The sequence below is a fragment of the Solenopsis invicta genome, chromosome 5, assembly GCF_016802725.1.
Source record: "Solenopsis invicta isolate M01_SB chromosome 5, UNIL_Sinv_3.0, whole genome shotgun sequence".
NCBI classification, from domain to species: domain Eukaryota; kingdom Metazoa; phylum Arthropoda; class Insecta; order Hymenoptera; family Formicidae; genus Solenopsis; species Solenopsis invicta.
The window spans coordinates 14601287-14624935 of record NC_052668.1 but is presented as its reverse complement, the minus strand read 5'-3'; the positions used below and the strand labels follow the sequence as shown (position 1 = coordinate 14624935).

Sequence of the window (23649 nt, the reverse complement as noted above, 5' to 3'; positions counted from 1 at the left end):
GTGGTCGCGGTCATTTTTTTTTGTCGCTTCGAACCATCGGGGAAAATTATATATGAAATTTGTATTTTATTCATTACGCGACATCTCGCGACCGCCATTGAAATGCGCTGCTAAATATTCATGCCGGAGAATTTTATAAAGCTCACCCGGATCATATTTTTCTCATCCTTAGTACTTGGTACGCAGAGTTACTGTCCCGATTTACTTGGCTCGAAGGCTCGAAGGCAGCTCCATATATATAAAGCTCCTACACAGCGGCAGCGCAATTTACGCTCGGGCTGGAGGGATACCCCCGGCGATCGATAAAATTTTCATTTCATGCGTCCTAAGCGGGTACGTCAGGATCTCTCCCCTTTCTCTCTTTTCTATCCATCTTTCCATCTCTCTTCTCCGCTTGCGAAATCGGGCACGCATGACCGAACAATCGAATCGACTTTTAAACAAGCGTTGCCGCCCCACCTGTCGCGCCCCGCGCTGCGTTCGCCGCGTTTCTGTCCTCTCGCTTGCTCCTGCGAGACGCGCGAACCGTCGGAAAAATAAACGAGTTACGACTTCCGACGGCACGCGGGTAACGCTGAACAAGCGTTACGTTCGCATGATGAAACCTCAGTCGAGTATCGCACGTTGTCTTTCGGCTTACCTCAACAAGACCGTAATCCTCGCTTTCAATTTCGATTACGTAATCGTCGTCGCCTTCACACCGGAGCGCCGTCGTTTCTTTATCTCTGCCAACACATCCGGCCGGCAGACACGAGCGAGAGACCCTATATCACTCATCGATTAATCCTTTCTGTGTGTTTGATGTAAATTGAGCTTTAACTTTACATCTGATGCCTAAACGTGGCCGGAATACGGCTTCGCATTTAGCGCGACCAACGTGACGAGGGTCGCGAAGTGCGCGCGGACCGCACGTGTGGCGATAATTGACGGCGCCGGGCTACGAAATTGGGTCAGGTTTTCCAAACTTCCTCCGAAGCGTGCGGAGATACGAATCCGAATACGGCTCGTGGCCGCACGCGTGATGCTGGCCACGAGACTTTTACGATCATTCCTACAGTCGACATCTGGCGAGTCGGCAACGTTGCTGGAGCTCTCTCCTCTTTGATCCCTTTCCATCGGAGACGGTCTGTTTTTCTCAAACAACGCGAATTGTTTGCTGCAACGAGGCGAAAAAAGAACACGCTCGAAGCTCTTTGACCATTTGTTTTTTATTTTTTTGTTTTTGTTTTTTACAAAACATTTTCGTTAGTGGTCGCGAGCGTGCAATAATTGGCATGTTTTCGAGCGTGGCGCAGTTTAAGCTTCTTTTTGAATTATAACGTGAAACATATGAAACAAATGTGCAATTGTTACGCTTGTTCTCCGGCCGTTAGTATTTTTCAATTTGGCAACTCTCGTCTCTTCAGTTTCAAAATGTATATTCGCGGACACGTGTATTATCGATCACATTCTGAATAATGTATCTGTAACACGGGAACTAAGCTTTTTACTAGACGAATATCAGTTAGCCCGGCATTCGTGCATGCCGAGGGAAGCTATTAATATGAAATCTGCACGAGTCTCTTTGTACGAGGACCAAAGGGGACAAAGGAGGGCCATATGGACGCGAGTTTGGCATTACGGCGGCAATTTGCGCGAAATTTTGCGAATAACTCTGTCCGTATTGTCTTGGGAACAACTTCGTTAGCGTCGAAACGGGTGGGCAAAGGGCTCTGTAACCCTCCGAAGCAGAAACCGACGCGACGACGCGACGGCATGAAACGTGCGTGCGTTAACTCGCTCGCGCGCGTGAACGCGCGAGTTGACGACGGCTTTCCCATAACGGAGTACGTTCGCGTTTGTGTTCGGAGCAGCGTCAATTACCGGACAACAAAGCGGAGCGTGGATAAATCGCGAGGCTAATAGCCCCTTTGTTCACCTGGATCTGGAGCGCCGTCGTCGCGCGAACCCGATGATAAAATAAACGGGCGCGCACAGCTCGCCACGGCGCGTTTTATCGCGCTTTAACGAAGTTACTTCGGCGCCCATTGAATCGTAATAGGGCGTGTAAGTAGCGCAGTCGCGCGGCCGCGCCGCCGCGCGCGGGTCCGTCTTGAAAGGACTCGTTGACTCGCGTTGCATAATAAAGACATCTTTCAGTTTTAACAATTGCGGATCACGGTGAAAGGCGTAAGCGTGCCATGGACGTTTCGAGACTTTTCGCGGAAACTGACGACCCTCGCTGATAAGTAGTTAAATAGACAAGCCTAGAAGTAATACTACTATATCCCCTCTACAAAATTTATTAAGGATGTATAGGTCCTACCTCGAAACATTAAAATATAAAAATTTTATATGGAATTACGTTTGAGTATCTGTGAAAAATTTGAGCACAATTCACTTATTGATTTAAAAGTTTTTTCATTTTTTTGTTTACTCTTGATTTTTATGTAACATCGCGTTTTGTAGTACTTGTACCTATTATATTATATTATATTATTTATGTACTAATATATTAATAATATAATTATATATATTTATATATAATACTAATATTACATTATATTTATTTGCAATTTTAATGGGAAAGTAGCATTACCATCAATTGAATCAAAATTTTTACATGTACTGATAAAACTTCAATAAATATTTGTACGAAAATTCATTTATATCCACTTACTCGTTTAAAAACTGCAGCAAATATAGTAATTTTTGCTGCAAAAACAAACCATTAATCGAGTTTTTAATTGTTTGTTTTTTTTTAAGCTATTTTCAAGGCCAAAATTTGCGATTAAAATTTTGTTAAAAAAAATGAATAAAAAAGAATAAGTCTAGAAGTCTTCAGTTTTTTTAATTTTAATAAATTTTAGCTCGTATTGTATAGTAAAAATATCCTTAACAAATCAATATGTCCTTTTTTTCAAACGATTGAGTCTGATTAACGATGATGATTAATGATCATCTAACGAAAGGCTTGTTGAAAGGCTGTTAAATAATTAATTACTTTGTCGGCTTCGTAATTGCGTTACCTACGTGTGACGCGATAGATAATCCAAGTGGCGTGACTTTTGATTAAAGATTCGATTAGAAAAATACCGCGTGATTCACGTGGCATGACAATATGTTCGCATAATTATTACTTTTTTTTTGTTTTTGTTTTCGACGTCGCATCTCTCGATAGATAATTCTCGTCCGCCGGCGATCGTTAAATAATTTCGCAATACCGCGGGACGACGACACTGAAAATATTCGCCAGTTATTACGAAGATTATTGCCCCTCTCCTGTGCCCCGCCCATCGGCAATATAATCAAACCGTATTCGTGTACATGATCAGTCTCCGCTGACAACCGCGGTTGATTAATGGGCCATATAGAATAGTCGGTAAAATTATGGCAATTGGAGGCTGGCGAACGAAAGCTCCGTGTATAACGTATAAAGCGTTTTAAAATTAAGCCAATGGTCACTCGTGACGTGGACTAATATTACACACGGTGGTGAATTTGTATACAGGATTCGTGAGCTTTGCATTCGGGTCTCTCTCTTTTTCTCTCTCTGCATCAGTGTTTCGCATCGGTGTCGTCATATTCCGGTGCGCTAATTAGTAATTGAAATTACCATTACCCTTTTTCGTTGTTTGCCTTCAAGCTTCTCTCAAGACTCTCGTCCCGCATCTCGTCACCTGTTCTTGAGACGGACTCAACATGTTTTGACGACTGCGACTATTCAATGACGTTCCACTGCACTTTGCATCGCGTTGCGGCAATCGAAGCGAAATGTTAAGTTCGCGTGGTAAATAACCGAAGCGAATAAAAAGGCCGCGTAAATATAGCGATGCGATTGGCAAGGCTTCGTGTTTGTGTGCAGATACGCGCAACGGCGGCCGGCGGCACGTCATTCGCGTCTCGAGATGTTCAGAATATGACAAACATACGATCCCCGGTGCCCGGTGTTTATTCGCACGATCTCGCGATAAATGTCGGCGTATGACGCGCGCGCCGCGCTTTTCTTCTCCCTCCGCTCTCTCTCTCTCTCTCTCTCTCTTTTCTTTCTTTCGCGGAGCGTGCTGCGCGAGATTGCGCGCCCACGCGGAATCACGCTGTTAGCGTCATCTAATCTTGTTTACGCGCTGTGTAGCCGTGAGATTCTGCCCAAAATGTCGCCGTCGGGTTGCAGAGAGCTCGTCATCCCGTCGCGCCAACTCGGGCTACCTCAATTATAGAATATTGCGGCACAGTCGGTCGCCTAGGGCGACTCTAGGGCCACGATCCAAAATTTTCCGTTCGTGCCGCCGGGCACATAACGTCGTTAAAAATCCCCGCCTCGCTTTAATCCGATATACGCGATTTCATATTAACGAAAGTACGAAACCCGTACTTTTTGAAGCTGCAACATTATCATTCCGCGCGTGCAATTTGCACTATAATTTCGCCGCGGTGCATACCGGTGCCCACCTTTCCTTGCACCGAACCGCGCGGCACACTTGGCCTATGAATTATAATTTTCCGCATTATGTCGTTGCGAACTTCGCCAATAAGGTACCGAACAATCCTCACACGAGACTCGCAACGATTTGGATTTCTATCGGGGGAATGGCGCGGAATTCTAAAGAAGTCCGTCCGGCCTCCGCATCGAAACGATGCATTATGTCACCGATACGGAAACGGTGAGCTCTTCTCTTCCCCTGTATAATAGACCTATCGATTCTCCCACGTAAAATATATTAATGTATTCATATCTTAACTTTATCAATCTTATATCACGTAAGTCTCCCGCGAGTTTTTCTCGCGGAAAACTTTTCTTGCGTCCCTGAAGATTTTCTCAGACCTTCAACTTTACGGCTGTGCTTTTCTCATTTAACGGCCCATAACGGGCGAGACGAGCTCTTAGCAGCTTTCAGATATATCAGAGGGGTTCATTTTATCTTAGACTCTATATGCGACATAAATTCTTAATCTCTCGATATAGTAAAAAGTGAAATGCTATGTAAAAAGCTGTAAATATTTGCGCAATCTTTTTTATTTTAATGCACGTTAGTCGATATTTTAGAAATATGATTTTCGAAAGACACCCCCTCTTTTAATGCGTATTCGTCCCTTTGCAGAGGACACGTACCACCGTCGTTGTTTTCATTGATGAAATTTTTGACCAGGATTTTTTTTTTTATGTTCGCGAAGCTGCCGCATATTTTCGTGCTATACATGTCCTTAGTATGTCGCATACATAATTTACGCGGCTTTGTTCCAGTAATTATTGTCGCGGTTGACAATGAACAATAGCGTTTAATGTATCATTATGGAAAGAAATATTCGTTCGTCGCGCATTGTCGGCCAAAAGAGGGAGGGAGGGAGAGAGAGAGAGAGAAAGAGAGACGCGCGACACGGCGTCATTGCGGCACGTCGGGCACATAAAGTATGGATATCGCAATAACGATACAATGTGAATGCAGGAGGTGGAGATGCGCTATCTTACATATCGCCATTCATCGTCTGTTTATTATGAAGCGACTGTCAAGACGGTACGATTCCAATAAGAACCGAACGAATAATACTAACGGCAAAAGACGCGGCTTTTACTTAGACGGCGTTCGCCAGGTGCATTGTTAGAGTTGCATAGAGCGATTGTGTGCTCTTGAATGAAAAACTGAGAGAGATTTGCTAACGTTATATGTAAAATTTATGTCCTTCTTCCTGTAATTTCTACGTGAATGGTGACCATCGTATCGTAGATGTATACGATGGCCATGCATGCATAATCTCTCTACCTTCATTCATGAAGCGATTTTGGGGACCGTAGCACGATTCGAGTGACCAGCTTTTCTCAGACGTTCTCTTACCTATTATCTTAGTCACGTACAAAAAAAAAAGAACATTGTCACGCGATTCGCAAGATGAACGATGTCTGATCGCAACGTGCGCGTACTTGGCGAAGGAAAATCTCGACGTGACGTGAAATCCCGGCTCTAAAAGCAAAGACGGAGGGAAGAGGGTTGTGGCAGCCGCTCTCCGAGGGGGAGCTCGCCACGAAGTCTCGGCGATTCTCGGGCTGATCGCCAGGAGTCTTCGCCAAGAGAAAAAGGGCTCTCTCGGAGAAGAGAAGAGGGAGAAGGTCCGCCGCGCTGGCTGCGCTTTTCGAGGGTCTTGCGCCGCCGGGGCAAGAGGCGCGCGGCTTGCCAAATCGCGTGTATGAGAGTCAAATGAGTAATATCTAACCATGTCTATGATGTAGCCGGCTATTTTCGCGAAGCGAGTCCCATCTGACTCGCCACTCCGCCTCGAACAATCATTGAATGCCTTTTTCTTAAACGAGTCCTTAATATCTGTGTCATGGACGTCCATCTATCTCCATCTTGAGAATTGAAATTTCATAACTTGCCGATGAGCTTATTCAGTTACTATGGGGATACGCGGAAGAGAATAGGGATCATTTCCGTCTGTCTGTTGCCTCGAAAATTAAACTCTGCGGAATTATATTGTTTCAATCGCAGAACTACCTTGATGGATCCGTAGCGAGAAAATATTGCATAAGAATAATTCGTGCAGCTTATGTGCATACAAATAACTTCATTAATGAAACTGTTCTGGTTAGGTTGGGATATAACAGCAATTTCGCGGAGTCCCTGAAAGTTCACGTGTGTATGCACATCTAACAGGCTAATTTAGCGCTAAAAAGTACGGTATGAAAATAGAGCGATGTTGAAAACAACTTAACTACTTATCTCGCGTCATATCCAACGTTTAACGGTTAATGACTATATATCGTCGATTGCCGATGAGAAACGTTTCGTAGATGGTTGCTTGCGGTTTTTTACACTCGCTAGCGTCAAAATAGTGGAAAAATATCGAAGAACGAGCCATCAAGCGGATGTTTACGCAGCGAAATAATGAATGCTGAATAATTGTATTCGATATTAATATTAATAACATTTTGCGTGTGTTTCATGCTACGATGCGCAAGGAATGCCTATAAAATAGCCAGTAATATGTAATGTGATTAATTAAATATGTCTCTGGACATTCGATGCGATGATTCATGAATCAATTAATTAAATATACGGATTTCTCTTGGCGAGGAATCTTTTTCTCTTGAGGAGAGGCAGAGAGGAGCATCCTGGTCGATCGTGGTTTTCGAAAGCCTGTCGAAAAGTATCGAGTAAATTTTCTCGAGTGCCCGGACTACACTCTCTCGATCTCCAGCTACCACGTCAGCTAACTGACATTGAGTAATTTGTTATTTCCGCCGAGTCGGCCTCTCTCGGTAACGAACGCCGGCCGTCATTTAATAATAGATCGGTCGATTCGAGAACCAGCTTCCTTAATGAGTCTTTCGGTTATTAAATGTACTTTCGTCTATCTATGATCAAGTCGTCGCCCACGTGTCGCCGCCTGGTCGATTTAGTCGTAATATTGACAGAAAATAGACGGAAACTCCCTCGCGAAGCTGCTTCCGCAATCATGCCGAAAATAAATTCAATTTTGAACCCGAAAATTTGGAAGAAAAGCGATTCGCAAAAACAAACCTGATATGTATCGTAAAATAAAAAAAAATATAAACAATATATATGATAAACGCCGCTAAAATACGAATTTCTTAGTCTTTTGCAGTACGTAAGAAAAATTGGAATTAAGAACAATGTACAAAAATTCACGTAAATATTTAAAACGTGGAACACACGCCTCTGTATAAATACTATAAATACAATTTTCGCAAAACAAAGTAGCAATTGATATTTATTTGTGCAAGGAACAATATTAAATCTTAAGGGAACACCGTATATATCTTTGTTTTCTTTTTTTTTTATAAACTCGTATTTTTTATTGAGTAATCTGTAATTTCTTCGGGAATCCCACAAAATTCAGTTATACCAATTTTGATGACTAACTTTAGTGCGCGCAGGGACTGGTATTCTACCATTGGGCAAATCTTTTCCGTAGATGAAATTTGCCAATATTGGCACACTCCTATTAAAGCGGCACCCCAGTATTTGTCAGAAACAAAACATTGCATTGTATCAATATTGATAAAAGCATGATCTGCTTAGATAATAAAAAAAATAAAAACTCGTAGTTTGTACATTCGCGACGTTTTTCTATATAAAATCTGCTAAAAATAAATTCTTGAAAAACGTATAATTGAAAATATTCTTGAAAGTAAAATTAGCACGATTTTCTCTTGCAAATTGCAAATAGTTGAAATAATAGTAAGTATATTATTAATAATTTTAGATTGTTTTACATGTTTGTAGCTCCCGTGTATTATTTTGTTTACATTTTTCTTTTTCATATTTTTCTCGTAATGCGATTTGAAAACAAAATCGCTGTGCAGTACAAAGCGGACCACCTCTCTCTCTGTGAGAATAGATAATAACTACGAAATCTTCAATTATAATATTGGCAGATGCTTTATGAATTTTTTCACATTTTCTTTAATACCTTAAGGTAAAAAAAAAAAAAAAAAATTAGACGCGACAGATCCATACTGAAAAGACTTTATGTTCGAGTAAATATATTTATTCTAACGTAAAAAAACAACTTCCTAAGTTTAAAAATAAATTATTTAGCACTAATAAGGTGCTAAAAATATATATATAAAGTGAAAAGATTTAATTCTAGCCCTTTTATGAAATTTTGTTGTTTAATGCATAAAAATATATTTTATTACTTAGTTTTTATTTTATAATCAACTTTTTTCCTAGGCTGTGTCTGAATCCTGTTATTGTAATATTACTGCTTAGTGTTGGTTTTAAGGTACAATTTTTTTCAACGTTCTTTTTGGATTAGGTTGCAAAAATTATTAATTATTACAAAACAGAAAATGGTATTATAAAAACTGCTATACTATCTGTTTAGAAGACACTTTCTAGTTAGTATTCACGTTTTTAAAGTTTTATTTTTAACTTTTGTTCAAGAAATATTATTCAAAAACAAAATGGAGTGCCAGTACTAGCGACTTTCCTCTAATGGACGTGCAATAATAATGATCAGCCGCAGGCGTGCTGTTTTAAGCCGTCGATTAATCATTCCGCGGTGATGATTTTAGTCCGGTAAGCGCATTTATCCGAACCCGTTTCGTTTCGCTTATTTACGCCGAGGTATCGCACGGGTGAAATCGACCGCGTCGACGATTGTTTGAAGAAAACGTATATGTTAATACGTCTATGTAGCCGTCTGTGGTGTTTTTCATTTGTAATCTGATTAGAAATGATAACGATTCGCAGCGAGGTTGGAAGCGTTCAGCCGTGGCACGACGGGTACATACGTTTCGTCACGTACACAGTGTTCAGTTATCACTTGTGATAGTTTTTTTTTTTCTCTTCCTCCGCGCGCGCGAGAGACAGTTATAACGGGTGATGCGCAACGTGACGTGTCCCACTTGCGTTCGCGTTATGTCCGGTGTGGGACGTCACCCGGTTCTTTCTCGGCGAAAGCCGGCGCCAAAGTGAAAAGTCTTTTTCGCGGTTTATGTTTCGCGTATGTACGTGTGTGCGCTGACTTGCGCGTGCGTATGCGTGCACACAGGTTAGCGACCCGTTACAAGGTCGACCACATCATTGTGGGACAAATTATATTCGCATTTGTGTAGACCCGTGTCATAACTGCTTACTTTCAGTCTGTCCGCGACAGTAGCACCGCGAGTTGAACCGCAGTTATTTAAATGATAGTTATTGACTACGTTAGTATACCTATTTATTTTATTATCACTTTGGTTTCCAATGGGTGTGAGGTGAATAATATTGATCGCCGATACGGTAGAGGTATCGATGAGACAGTTTTTTCCTGGAAAATACCTTTTTACCGCTGCGCGAATAAACGGCGATAACGCGTAAACAATGCGCCGCTGTATTAGTAATGCTTTAATGACTAAACATGAAAATACGTACGACTCTTGTGAAACAAGCTCGTTATCGTAGATTCTTCTGAAAAACAAGAGTCGTTATCTCCTCTGCAAAAATTCTCTCTCTTATATCATCAAAATTTAAATTTGCATAGCGTTGAATAATTTCGACATCGAGCTACTGCCGGTGTTCGGTTTCGCAGATTTTATTGCGAATTCGTAGCTGCTTATTTGCAACTTTATTCCCTCTCGCGTGGCCAAGGCGCGGCGTGTTCGTCTTCAGAAAGCTGAATGAGCGCCGCGCGAAGAAGTTTTTACACGTATGCGGAAGAGGAGAAGAAGGAGGAGGAGGAGGAGAAGGTGGAGGTGGTGATGCAAGAAAAGATTGGGGACGAATAAAAAATTCGCCCGCTTGCGCGGAACGAATCTCGCGGCACGGGAGACAAAGAATTTGTTGTTCGAGCTGACTAATCGGCTTCCGCGAGAAGTCCCATTGCCGCACTTCGAATTGCGGGCACGTATTGCGATACGTATGACGAACGGCTGTTTACCCTACCGTTTGCGCCGATGCATTTGTTGAAACGATCCTAAATGTGATTGCGTCAGCGATCGATCGATCGATCACCAGAACTCTTCCGACCGGGCGCGGCGCGGTGGAAGCTCGGCTAATAAGTCCGACAGGCGGAATATTTGTAATGGATGAGTTGATTTCAATATCGGTAACACGCGCAAGAAAAACTGACAAACAGGAACTATAAATATTAACAAGCTCGTATCTAGTAAATTGCATTACGCGGTAAAACGTGACTCAAGTCACGTACGTTCGCTAACGTTCGCTTATTTTCTAATGATTTATTTTTATCGACAAATGTTCGCATATTAGAATTAGGTTAGGAAATACTAAAGGAGAGGGGGAGGGAGAAAAAAATCCGGAAGCTTTACGAAGTTATTACAACAGGTAATGTCTGATTTGTGAATTTTCAAATCTCGCGTGACGAGATACGCAAAAAGCTACCCGTGATTTTTTTTTGCACGATATCAATTACGCGTTCCTTGACAGCGCGTTCTTGCCTTTTCCTGCAACTTAAGCGTTCGCATAATCCTGCATCGGTGCATGCTGTTTGTTCTACTCGATCGATTAAGGAGCAATCGCACGTTGCGGGGTATAACACGGTCATTAAGCGCGATACTCTGTGTAGCGTGTCCAGTGTACCGAGCCGTAATTTATGCCGATATCTATCTAGATGTCCATATCTCTCGCGAAACGTGTACACAAAGGCATGAGGTGATGTATTAATCGACAGTAGTCAAGACGAACCCGTTGAATGACGCAACGCAAATACCTGATTGCGCGAATCGCTTTCGGATGACCCGGAAACCCACTCCTCCATATTTGCTCACGTGCCGTAAACGCGATTATGTAATTAATATTGCGATTAACGGTGCCCCAATCCCCCCCCCCTTGCGCATATTAATATAATTAATGCTCTTTATTGGCGAAGCGGCGATACAAAAGCTGCGAGAAATGTATCTATATACAGTATATATTTCACGTGCTATATAAAGCATCGATTCGTGCCGCGTAGGTGAAAACGTGACCGTGTAACTTCTAATGTCGAAAACTTTCCGAGGCCCGAGCGAGCAAACAATGGGCTAGCACCAAACAGCGCGATTGGGCTGGTCAATTATTGCGTCGATACTAAATGCGAAGACAGATCTCGCTACCTGAAAACCACAGGCGCAGTTCGAAAGCCGAATATATCTCGAGACGAAGCGAGCAAATGATCGCTCTACGCAGCGCTTCTGTAGAGTGAAAGTTTTTGGCCTACGAAAATAATGTGACTGTTTCTTCTTTTGTTGCGATTCTCTCTTAAATTATTAAAGTTAATTATTTTGATTGATCGATTATACGCGTCTCTAATCTGCAACATCTATGTGACACTTTTGTTCATAGTTTCTCTTTTGATTGTTACAGACGCATATCCTGTTGATGGAATCTTTTCTGCAGAACAACAGGCTGGATCATGTTTCGAGAGTAATGTCCTCGCACCCATCGTATCTGGATCATTTCCTCCGGACCCAGCATTTCATTCTTCGCGGCGACGGACCTCTTCCTTACGACTACAGACATCTCATTGCCATTATGGTGAGTATTGCTCTCTCGTTTTCCATCAAAAATTTTGTAAATGATACAGCAAAGTCATACTCGAAATTTTTTTTACTTTATTAATTGATCTTTAAGCTATTTACTGATTATTATATTGCGACTTTTTTTTACTGATGTGAAGTTTAGGAACTTTCTTTAATTTGCAGGATTTGAGATAAAATGCATTTCTTATTACTTTCCCTTTTTTTTATGAGCTTTTTAGCAGAAAACGTTCGCTTTCGTTAAACGCTCAGTTTTATTGAATATAATGTATCATGCGCGTAGAGAATTGTTGCTTACGAAGCTAAGCTCTTTGCCGTAATGATGACGCGTCTTCGTCTTCTTTTCTCTTAAGTTCCCTGATCCCTCGATGAGCGACAGCGGGTCACCGGGTCAAAGGTTATCGCAAACTAAGTAAATGCAGCGCATGTGTGTTTCGTAATGCCGTACACGTTCTCGTGAAAAGCAATTGGTGAAGATATGAAAAATAACGTTGACTGTTCCTTTATGATCTTTACTCGACGATCTACGCCATTCGTTAGCTTTACTTTTAGCTATTTTCGTATCAAAACATGCCGTTTGTTATACAAAATTATGTAACCTTATCTTTTGAACACGTGTAAGAATCATTTTGAAAAATGTCATTTCAATAATTGCAGGCACGTTATATCACAGTCGAGGCATAAATTTAAGAGACGTTCACTGTGGCGAAATAAAAAAATGTTTTTTTCAATTAGGTAAATTTTTAGTTTCTCCGCGAACGATTTAGCACTTAAATAATGGAATAGCTTGTTTATATTGCTTACAAGTATTTGGTAGACTATAAATAACGACTATAAATACGGGAGAATGTTCAATCGAAGGTGAAGAATTGGACAGGCTCATATTTTTAAATAAATGAGTCATTTATCATTCAGTGCTCAGAATACAAATTTGTAAGACGAGAAACAGGCTTGTCTAGATAACATTGCGCGCAGGCAGAAAGATAAAATTGATTTGTCGGTTATTTCACATCGTAAAAGTAGCAAATTCGCGACATGCGATTACGAGAAAGAAGTGTAATCTTAAGTTCGCACGATTTTTTATCGATCTCTGAAAATAACATCGGGAATTTTCCAAAATACTTTTCTCGATCGGAATTCCAAAATGCTTGCAGCAAGTATTCTTGTATTTTTTTTTATCTGCGCTCGAGAAAGTAAACCTGTTTGTTTTTCACCCTTTAATTGATTTCGAAGCGAGTTCATTAGGTTCCCTGATCTATTTTTTTTTTTTTAAGTTTTACGCGTTTTCATTTCTTGCAAAATTAAGACGGCAAAGAAAAACCCGTTTCTCGTGTTAAGATTCTTACTTCTTCTCTGGAGGCTAACTCAGATTAGCTAATACATACATAGTTGGGGATTGAATGTATATTTCCGTAAATGTATATATGAAGTATAAAACCAGCGAGAGAGCGAGAGAGAAAGAAACTACGCGTATGGTGTTGTTAGATACGCGATACGCGAGCGCGAGAGCAGGTATGCAGATTTCGCAAACTGGTTTACTCTGAATTATCGAGTTAACGGCTGTTTGACGAGCATTCGCGGCCGCGCAGCCGACTTTGTTTATTGCAAAATCCGGACAGACGGCAGACTGTAAAACTGCTATCTCCACAGGATACAATATCGAGGTTACAGCTTCCGCCTTTGAATGATACGTAGCCACGATCGGATGTCGTTGTGGACCATTGCGAGCGTTTAATCCTATACTCACAATCAGCTGATAATTTGAACAATTCGCACATTGCGACAGATTTTCGTTATTACTTCCTCGAGACTTGAGAACCGTACGTCTCGTTCGTACGGTTTAATAATAATTAGTAAATGTCGCGATTCAAATTTGCTCGATTCGCATTTAAATGTCGCGTCTTTCGCGCTTTCTTCACGCAATCTCGGGACTCGATCTTGGAGTAATCTCGGTTTGATAACGCGAGGAGTACATCAGCGAGGAGTACATCAGCAGACCGGCGCGATAGACGAAAATATCGTCGCGGCGTATACGATCGATCGAGTAATACTTTATCTCGAAGAGCGACGTGGCGCGGACAAGGACGAGGTAAATTGTTAGACGGCATACACACGCGGATGAGTGTGATAAAATGATAAGGTATCTGAAAACAGCTTTTCTACTGGTAAACATTGTGCTCGAATGTGCGCGGACTCGTTTCTTCGGAATGCGATTTGCGATTATTTTGGATCATTTTCCTCATTGAAATCGATAGAATCGCAGATTTATGGCAGAAAATTATATATAAGAAATATATATTTAAAAAATATACATATATACATTTTTTCCTCGAAAGTAGATATAATAACAAAATCTCGCTCTAGCACTCACATAAAATTCTTTATCTTTTATTGATTTATCCTGACAGCATTATAGCTATATTTTATTAATCATTATCTGAATAAAATATCGGACAGCTCGCATGCAAAATAAATTAAATGAAATATACCGGGAGTGTCTTCAAAGATAAAAATCATTGCTATCGCGAGTCGCATTGCATCACATTCGCGCGCTTACATCTTCTATTTAATGCAGGTATAAAATTGTTGCTATTATTATCAACGTTAAATAACATTATCATATCTATAATTTTAATAAGCTCAATAGCTGTTTACTTATTCCGTGCACAATGTGCATAGCAGAAAAGAAACAGTAATTTAAATATTACGAGAAGCGAATTACTGCATCAATGAGATTACAATAGACTGAAAACTTTATGTCAACAGTATTTTATTTACGACTCGGCGAAGAAAAACAAAACATGCTTTTCGCAACCGTGTCTCTCGACATGCATTTACAATTATTATACTGGTAATATTGGAATATTAATATCGCGATATCTCTCGGACGTCTTTCTGAGTTGTTATGAACATCGCACTTTCTGCCAATTAATCATTCGCACATATTATTATTCTCGTTACGGCGATAATGCACTCTTAGTATTTTTTTTTTTTTATCATCTTCCAAATCCCCGCGAGGGTAATCCCCGACGGTGAAGAAAAAAACAGAGAGAGACCGGTATCGCCCGCTGGTGGTAAATTTCTTCCGATAATTATGATTCGTTAATCTCTGGCACACGATCATCTCGTGAAACGATAAGTAATGCAAATTTCCGTAATTGACGAGTTTGACGTTAGTCTGATCGATATTGATTGATCACGCGATAAAAAACGCCGACCCGTCTATTTTTCTTCGCGACGCGATGATCAGATTTGCGAACGCCAGGGAAATTATTAATAGGGAAAACACGCCGCCAAAGTGCTCGTGTTTCCCCAGAAGATCCGCTCGGTTCTTGAGGGAGGCGAAAGTGTATTTGCAAACTCTTCGCTTACGTGACTCTCGAATCGATCGATTTATCGTTCTCACGGTAAACACATGTCTTGTTTACGTACCTCATTTCGCACCCCGTTCTCTCTTTCTCTCTGCCTCACATCATGGTTTCTCTCCTTTATTTCGTTTTTTTTCCACTCGTTCCTCCGCCGCTCTACTATGCGGTATTACCATGTCCTGTCACGATGATCGATCGACACTGTCAGGATCGTGCTGCATCCGCCGCCCACGCGAGATTTCCCGGTTGGCCAAATGACGAGTCAGGGGTGCTAAACTGACGCGTTTTCATGCCCGCCGGGGCTTTGCAAAGTTAGTCACGCGGGAATAAATAGATCGCCGCCGCGAGTTCACGTCAGGTAATTTAAACCTCAAATAATGGCGCCTACGTAAAACCCATATATTAAATTTTCAAAAATAGGTTTTCCATTTTTACGAAGTAACTTACCGCATCATTAAGTCTCCTTCATTATTAACGTCTACTTCTTTATGCAATATATTGTAACACGAGACCATTAGCATATTTAAAACAACGTTGAGCTTGTCACTTATTTATATTATTTTCAGTTCACGATATCAGAGAGATCGGAAGATAAAGTTATTTTCAAATAATGTAAACAGTATGTAGTTTTGACAATATTCAATTTATTTAATAATGTGATTGTCATTTTCTACATTAAGAGAAAGAATATCTTAAAACAAAAATTTTACTTCACATAAAAAAATTGGATACTCGGTGGGTCCTAATAGTTTATTTACTGCAGTCAAGTTAAACTTTTCTTAATTGAAATATTTATGTAAATAAGATGAAGAAATGATTTTTTAATCAAGTATTTTTTTCTTGCAGTTCTAGAAAATATTTACTATTACGTAATTTTTATATTCAAGGTAATCAAATTTCTTAATTTACGAAAACAATTTAATTAAATTCAATAATAGTATTAGCTTATTCATAAAATCATCATTTAAATGTAAAAACTGTAAAATATAAAAATGTATATTAAAGGTAGTATGTCTATTTACTTAAAAGTAAATACTTTTATTGAAACAGAATACATGTTTGCATTAAAATTATAGTTTTAAGACAAAATATTTTTTTCATTAAAAAAATTTTTTTTGGCGTAATTATCTACTTATTTATTAATTTTTTTCTCTCAAAGAAGCTAATCGGCCTTAATTTAGTAACAATGCTCAATCGCATATAAGGAAATAGACGCGATAAAAAATAAGAGAATTAGAACATCTCCTGACCCACCATTTTTATCTCATCGGATTATTATTCGATCATTGGAGTATTTCTTACGAAGAAGCTTCTTAAGAGCAAGTGATTCGAATTGCCTGATCCACATTTTTTTAAACAAAGCTGATTAGCTTCTTCTAGAACGGAATTACAAAAATTAATAAATGAGTCGACGATCAAGGAATATAATGGCAATTATAAATATGGACGAAACTACATAGTATACTGTTTGCATTATTAATAAAAACGATATAAAACATAAAATATTAGTTTTCGATTCCCCTCCAATACTTTTAACATTTACTTTATCGCTATTATTGATGGTGTCATTATTGCTTTGACCACAATTGTGAACGATTTTCTAAAACGTCCTGGCTATTAATTATAAGACCGATGAATGTGAAAATCTACGGAAGATTCATGGGATTATTCATCATGAGGGGATGCAGGATTGAGCGTAGTGCATATATCCTTGAAACGGATGTTGCTGTTCGTCACGTGCTGGAAATGATCGTGCGCGTGATAACGCGCGATATTGGCGGCCGCGACCTCGTGCAATTTTGCGCTCCGATGCATCATCACGTCGCCGTCAATTCGCCTATCGCCGGTCGAAATTTGTTATTGAAAAACGCATACGGCAAGCCGCTTCCAGCAACTCTCCTTCTCTTCCCTCCCCCTCCCTGTCCCGCAAAATTGAGCCAATAACACCGACGCTCGTTCTCAAAAATTTTGTGGAACGGGAAAACCCACTGCGCGTTTATCGTGGGCGATATCACGCGCGCACACGCGTGCAAATACACGTGCACCGATGGTAATAATGCATGCGACGCTATCCGCGCGATACTCAATACGCGAATAGAAGTTCCTGGGAAGGCAAGGGGCAGGGGGCAAAATTGCTTTTGGTCGATGCACGCGCGCGCGCGCGAGCGTTCAATCGTTTTTATTCGCCCTTATTTCCCTACGGGTAGTATCTTATCTATGGGCATCATCTCTGCGAGGTAATTCTGCAAGCCCTGTGTGTATCTGCCTATTGTGATGTACGGCCTGAGGTGAACGCGATAATCATGAGGCATGTACCATCGAAGCTTAACGCCCATAAATTAGTTGATTTATTATGAAGCATGCGGAGGTATGCATTGATTAGTCTGTAATTATATTACATCTTTAGCGCGATATGCGGTACTTAAAATACTTGAAACGTATAACGTTTCTATCACGCGTATGATTCTTGTCTGCTTAATGTGTTTTTTTAATTGCGTTTTATCAATCAATTAGCCAGGTGCCTAGAATTAGGCTTCTTTAGAAAGGCCGTTGAGAAAAATGTTGACGATCCTTTTTAACGATATACGAATCAGTGGATAATGATCTCGGGGTGTAGAGGAGATGATTACGTTAGAAACGTTTTCTGAGGGTGGCATTAAGCGTCTCGGACGATACGAGAGAGATAAATTGACGAGAACAGGTTTGAAGATCTATCTCTCGGTGTAATTTCAGGCTGCGGGTAGGCATCAATGTAGCTACCTTATAAACCTGCAGAAGGGAGAGTTCCTTGTCCAGGGCGGTGACCCCTCATGGCTCCATGGTCTGAGATCGATTCCGGGGAAGCTGCAAGATCTCTATGAGATCAACAAGATCCTGGCTCATAGACCGTGGCTCCTGAACAAGTCGCACATAGAGGTAAGCGGGTGATATTCAGAATTCACGGAATATCGCACGATATTCAACAGAACGTTGGTGATGCTGAGCGTTTGTGTCTTTTCAGAAATTGACTAAGGGCGATGATAATTGGTCCTTAGCGGAGGTCGTCCATGCTATAGTCCTATTAGCTCACTTCCACTCGTTATCGTCTTTCGTATTTTCTTGCGGAGTTAACGAGGAATTGGATAACGTAACTGGCCATCACTATAAGGAGAACATTCAGGACAATAGTAGTAACATACCGCCTGCCAAAGATAAGCTCACGAGCAGCCCTAAAAAGATCCCCAACGGAGACGGCAAGACTGGTAAGTAGTACTTGCTATAAATAATGTTATTCGAAACGCGATGATTACGATGGAAAGAACGGTTTTGCGCTGAAGTATCTAAACGTTCATTAGATATAGATCTGAAAATAATTTTCTTGGTCTATTAAAATAATTGCGAAAAACATACATGATGAGCATGATAAGCAAAAAGTTTGGATATTCTAGCAACCAGCTTGAGCGTACGTGATCATAAAAGTTGTTTATGCATATTTTATTATATCGAAATTGTTTTTAAAGTCACTTCATCCAGTTTGGCTTGTAATTGCTCTCATCGCTACATTTGATTTTCAATCTTTGCCATCATCGTTTAGTTTTAAATATATTTCAGCTAAATCATTCTTTTTGCGTGTATAAATTATACAGAACTATCCACATATGCATGTTCGTTCTATTTTTTTACATTTATAAGGCTGAGAAAAAATTTTATATAACTGTGCGAACTGAAATTATCTCGATTTGCAGAAAATATGCCGTCACCGCCGTCGTCGCCGAGCATAGTCGGCGAGCAGGAGGTCGGTGTGGAGACCTTGATGGAACGTATGAAGCGTCTCTCGGAAAAGTCCGAGTCTTATCAGATCACGCAGGAGGAGCTCTCCAAAAGATTCGAAACTGTCGAGACGCAGTCGGCCGAGCTGGCAGCGGCGCCGCAGAGAAGCAGCTCGGTCCTCGACTCCGATATCGGTCTATTCATCGAGGATCCCACTTTCATCTACCAGGATTTCGCCAAGGTGAGCCTCTCTCCGTACCGTACTACTGCCGTTAGTAACTGCGAAACAGTTAGCTCGCGACAAACCACCGCGACGTATCTTAATTGAGCTCGTCCATTTATGTTGATAACGTCAACGTTACTCTCGGACCCTCATGTTATTCAACAATGCGCGGCGACGATGATTTCTCGCGCGCGTCCGCTGTTTTTGTACGCCTAGTTAAGTAGTGTGTAATGGATTAGAGCCGAAAGAGACGATATTCCAAGGTAGCGTGTGGCTCATCCATGAATATTTAAGTTGGTTGCCTGCGCTCCGTGCGTCGGCTTACGGCTTCGCTCGTGTAACTACTATGAATATTTACCGCGCGACGACGTTGTGTATTGGCTGACTTAAGATAGGCTACGAAGGCGGGGCACAACGCTTACGCCACGCGTTAATGCGAGATAATAAAGTCGCTTCGCCGGTTGCTATCCGTAGTACATATATACTTCCTTTGTTTCTCAATATATAATTTTTTATGTCTCTCTTTTGGTTTTATCGATTCAACTTCTCTCTCGTTTCTTAACGACTTTTACTAACTCAATTTTTTTTGTCTCTCTCCAGCGCGGACAACTCAACGACATACCGACCTTCCGCGTCCAGGACTATTCCTGGGACGATCACGGCTACTCCTTGGTAAATCGTCTGTACAATGACGTCGGTAATCTCCTCGATGACAAATTCAAGACCGCGTACAATCTGACGTATTATACCATGGGCACGCATAACAAGGTCGACACGTCGCGCTTCAGACGGGCGATCTGGAATTATATACAGTGCATGTTCGGCATCAGGCACGACGATTATGATTACAACGAGGTGAATCAGTTGCTCGAGCGTAGCCTCAAAACCTTCATCAAGAGTGCCGTTTGTTATCCGGAGCGCGTCACAAAGAGGGATTACGATCGCGTCATGAGGGAGTTTAAACACAGTGAAAAGGTTGGTCAAAATATTAAATTCCTCTCTGAATAAATTAATCTTGTTAATAAATAAAAGAGAACGCGTCTTCTTTTAAATCATAAATAGCCTTTAAAAATAAGCCATTTTCATATACACTTCAAAACATATACAATTGAAGGGTTTCCTGTAAAAACCAAATAATTTCATAAAGTTAAATTTTCAGGAAATAAAAAACTTTTCAAACCGTTGTATAAGTATAGTAATTTGTCTCCGATTATATAATAGGTAGAAGAACAAAGTTGTAGAATTTGATTAATGTTTTGTGAATTCGAAAAAAGAAAAAAATATACTCTGGACACTTGTTTGGTTCTTAAAGGAATTCTATATTTACTACTTATTTATCCTAATAATATTTTACATGTATCCATTTGTACAACATAAATAGTGATAAGTATGAAAAAGAAAATATTAAAAATTTTTTTACTTTTTATCTTACAAATTGTTCTTAATAAAAAACTTTTTTTTATATTTCTCTTTGTATAAATCTCGCATTATATTTCTCTTTGTATAGTAATTTTTTCCGGATAATATGTACAAGAACAAAGTTTTAAATTTTGATTAATATCTTGAGGATTCATTAAAAAATGATAAATGATTAAAAACTTGTTTAATCCTGTGAAAATTTTACATTTACTATTTATTTATATTCCTTTTTTCTGTTTGATTTTTACGGAACAAAATTGTTCATAATGTGACGCTATTAATAGAGAATGATTTGATGGCATAATTCATATTTAAAAAATGGACTTGTTGGTTTTTCTATAAAACTCTTCAATTATACTGCAGTAATGCAATAAGGTTACATTTCCCATTTTAAACGAATCTTATAGAAATTTAAATGAATAACGATTTATGTAAATAAGCTTACAAGTTAAATGTGTTAAAAATAAAATACTTGACACTATTCGGTTGAAAATAACTGCCGCCAGTCTTACGATAGAAAGTTAAGATTAGCCCGCACGAAACGCATTATGCATTTGAAATTAGCCATTTAACATTTCTGATAAGGCTTTTATTATGATGAAACAAGGAATGTAAAAATTTATGCTCGCATAAGCGAAGCGACGAAGAAACGAGACTGTGTTAGACGTTGCTAAATATCGCTTTTTCCTTTTGTTTTCTAGGTTCACGTGAACCTGATGATTCTAGAGGCTCGCATGCAAGCAGAATTGCTGTATGCCCTTCGTGCCGTGATGCGGTATATGACCTAAAGCGAAGTTCCGCGTCGCTCCCTCGTTTGTCTGCTGTCCGTCAGTCTGCAGTTTGTCGTCAATTTGTTTTCTCGCGCCACGTTCCATGCCGTAGATTCGTCGACTTGGCGCACACGGCATGGAAGGAACAGGCGAGCGCGATATCATCGAGTCTTCTACAGAACATCACACACATATGCACGCGTGCTATCATAAGGCCGCTTCATCGTCGACTCGTGAATCGCAGCGAGATAGCGAGCAATCGCGGTTCTTCAGCAAGTGCTGAAAAAGGCGATAAAGAAAGAGCAAGAGGAAGACAAGGAAGCTGCTGATTGTAGAGGGAAAACAGAAGATCGTAATATTTGGCCATTCAGCTGCACTCTTGGCGCGATTCTTCATCCGATGGCGCCTCGATGACGAGACCAATGCGTCTTTGTTCCTCAAGCAGCTCACGAACACGTCGACTGCACGTTCAACACAGATCCGTTTATTCGCGTAATAAAGTATAAGTTCTTGGCGAATGGAGTGCTTTTCCGTGCGTGTTCGGGAGGAGATCCGTAAGAGGAAGACGTCGTAAAAACGGAGGAAGAGTTTGTGCGAACAGACAGGGAGACGTGACAAGGAGAGGAAAGATTTATAATTTGTTTTGTACATAGACACTTGTATTTTTCTACGTTCGACATCGTAGCAGACTGTTATTTGTGCGTTTCGTTTATGTTTCAGATCTGTTAAAAAAAAAAAAACGTTTGCTCTCGCCTGTTAGAAGCTTTCGAGTTGCGCTTTTAACTTCATACATACACACGTGTACACAACACACACACACACACACACACGGACATACACCCTTCGTACGTACACCCTTCTTGTTGCGTTTGCAATTTCGACCTTATGCGTGATTCGCTAAAGAAAACGCATCACCGCAATAGCGCACTCGTATATCAAGCAAGAGAAAAAAATTCGTTGCTCCGCGCGAACATTTCGTTTCTCCCTTTGTGCCGGCTTGTTGAAAAGTAAAAAATTAATCGTAGGACTAAATTAAGAAATCTATTAACTCTAATTCCGTCATCGTGATCTTGTCCAGATTATCTTCGCCTCGGATTCGATTTGATTCGACTTCTCGTTTTCGTGGCGCGCGCCGCCTCGGTTATCAGAACGTCGGATTCTTGTCGTGAACGTCGGGCCGAGAGAAGTCTTTCACGCTCTGTACATATACATATGTGTAACGCGTTTTTTTTTTTAATCTTTGTTTCATTCGACGATCCCGTGAAAGCTAACATAAAATTGTATCTACTTATCATATGCGTGTGTCGAGCAAACCTTAGACTGTAGGACGATTCGCGGCCGCGTGCATGCGCGTGCAATTGTGTCACGGGCGTTATGATGTGTGCACGCGACCGCGAAGAGAAGCAATGCCTATCGGCTGTGTTTATTTACCGAGGGATGATGAGCTGCTGTTTAGCCGAACGCGAAAGGCGTCGCAAGCTCGCTTTGATCCGTGAACCTTCTAAGCCTAGGCTGCTTTTCCACTTTGAGATTAGCAATGAGAAACCGCGTTTGCATTAAGCTTTACTCGAGAGAGAGAGAGAGAGAGAGAGAGAGAGAGAGAGAGAGAGAGAGAGAGAGAGAGAGAAATCTATTTGGTGTCTCGAAAGAAAGAAGACTGTTGTATCAGCTATGACGGTCTACACACTAAAAAGAAGGAAAGGAGTGTAGCTTAAAAAACGTGGTCCGGGATTATCCGAGTTCTGCGTGCGCCACTGAATAAACCTGACCGATTCCACGAGAACACCAATTTCTCGACGCCCGATATTACGCGCGCGCGCGAGGGCGCTTATCAACGAATTTCAATGCCTTCGGCGTAGCGTTCTAATAAAAAACTGTAGAAAGGAAAGAGAGAGAAAGAGAGAGAAAAAGGAAACTTGATAAAACAACGGGAATTGTGACGCACGGCTGACAGAGCCCTGTCCCTTTCTCGGCGATCGATTGCGATCGTGCGAGGACGCCGTTCGTTCGGTGTCAGTGTTGTATGCGAGGGGGATCGAGGAGAGGCTGTTTAAACAAATCAAATTCTTATAATAGATTGTTAAGGTATACAGACACGCAACACACAAACACACGTACAAACACACACACACACGCGCGCGCGCGCGCACATACACATCC

General features: G+C 40.8%; 1 protein-coding gene across 4 annotated transcripts in view; it reads left to right on the top strand.

Moving 5' to 3' along the window:
- Positions 1 to 23387, top strand: part of LOC105202334 (sestrin-3) — a 192487-nt gene extending 169100 nt beyond the window's left edge. For all 4 annotated transcript variants that reach the window (XM_011170797.3, XM_011170794.3, XM_011170795.3 and 1 more), the window contains exons 7-12: positions 11787 to 11957; positions 18061 to 18243; positions 18329 to 18569; positions 19053 to 19318; positions 19901 to 20275; positions 21421 to 23387. In XM_011170797.3, coding sequence (XP_011169099.2) covers positions 11787 to 11957; positions 18061 to 18243; positions 18329 to 18569; positions 19053 to 19318; positions 19901 to 20275; positions 21421 to 21507 — 1323 coding nt within the window. In that variant the 3' untranslated portion in view covers positions 21508 to 23387. The remainder of the gene's footprint in view (positions 1 to 11786; positions 11958 to 18060; positions 18244 to 18328; positions 18570 to 19052; positions 19319 to 19900; positions 20276 to 21420) is intronic.
- Positions 23388 to 23649: the final 262 nt, after the last annotated feature.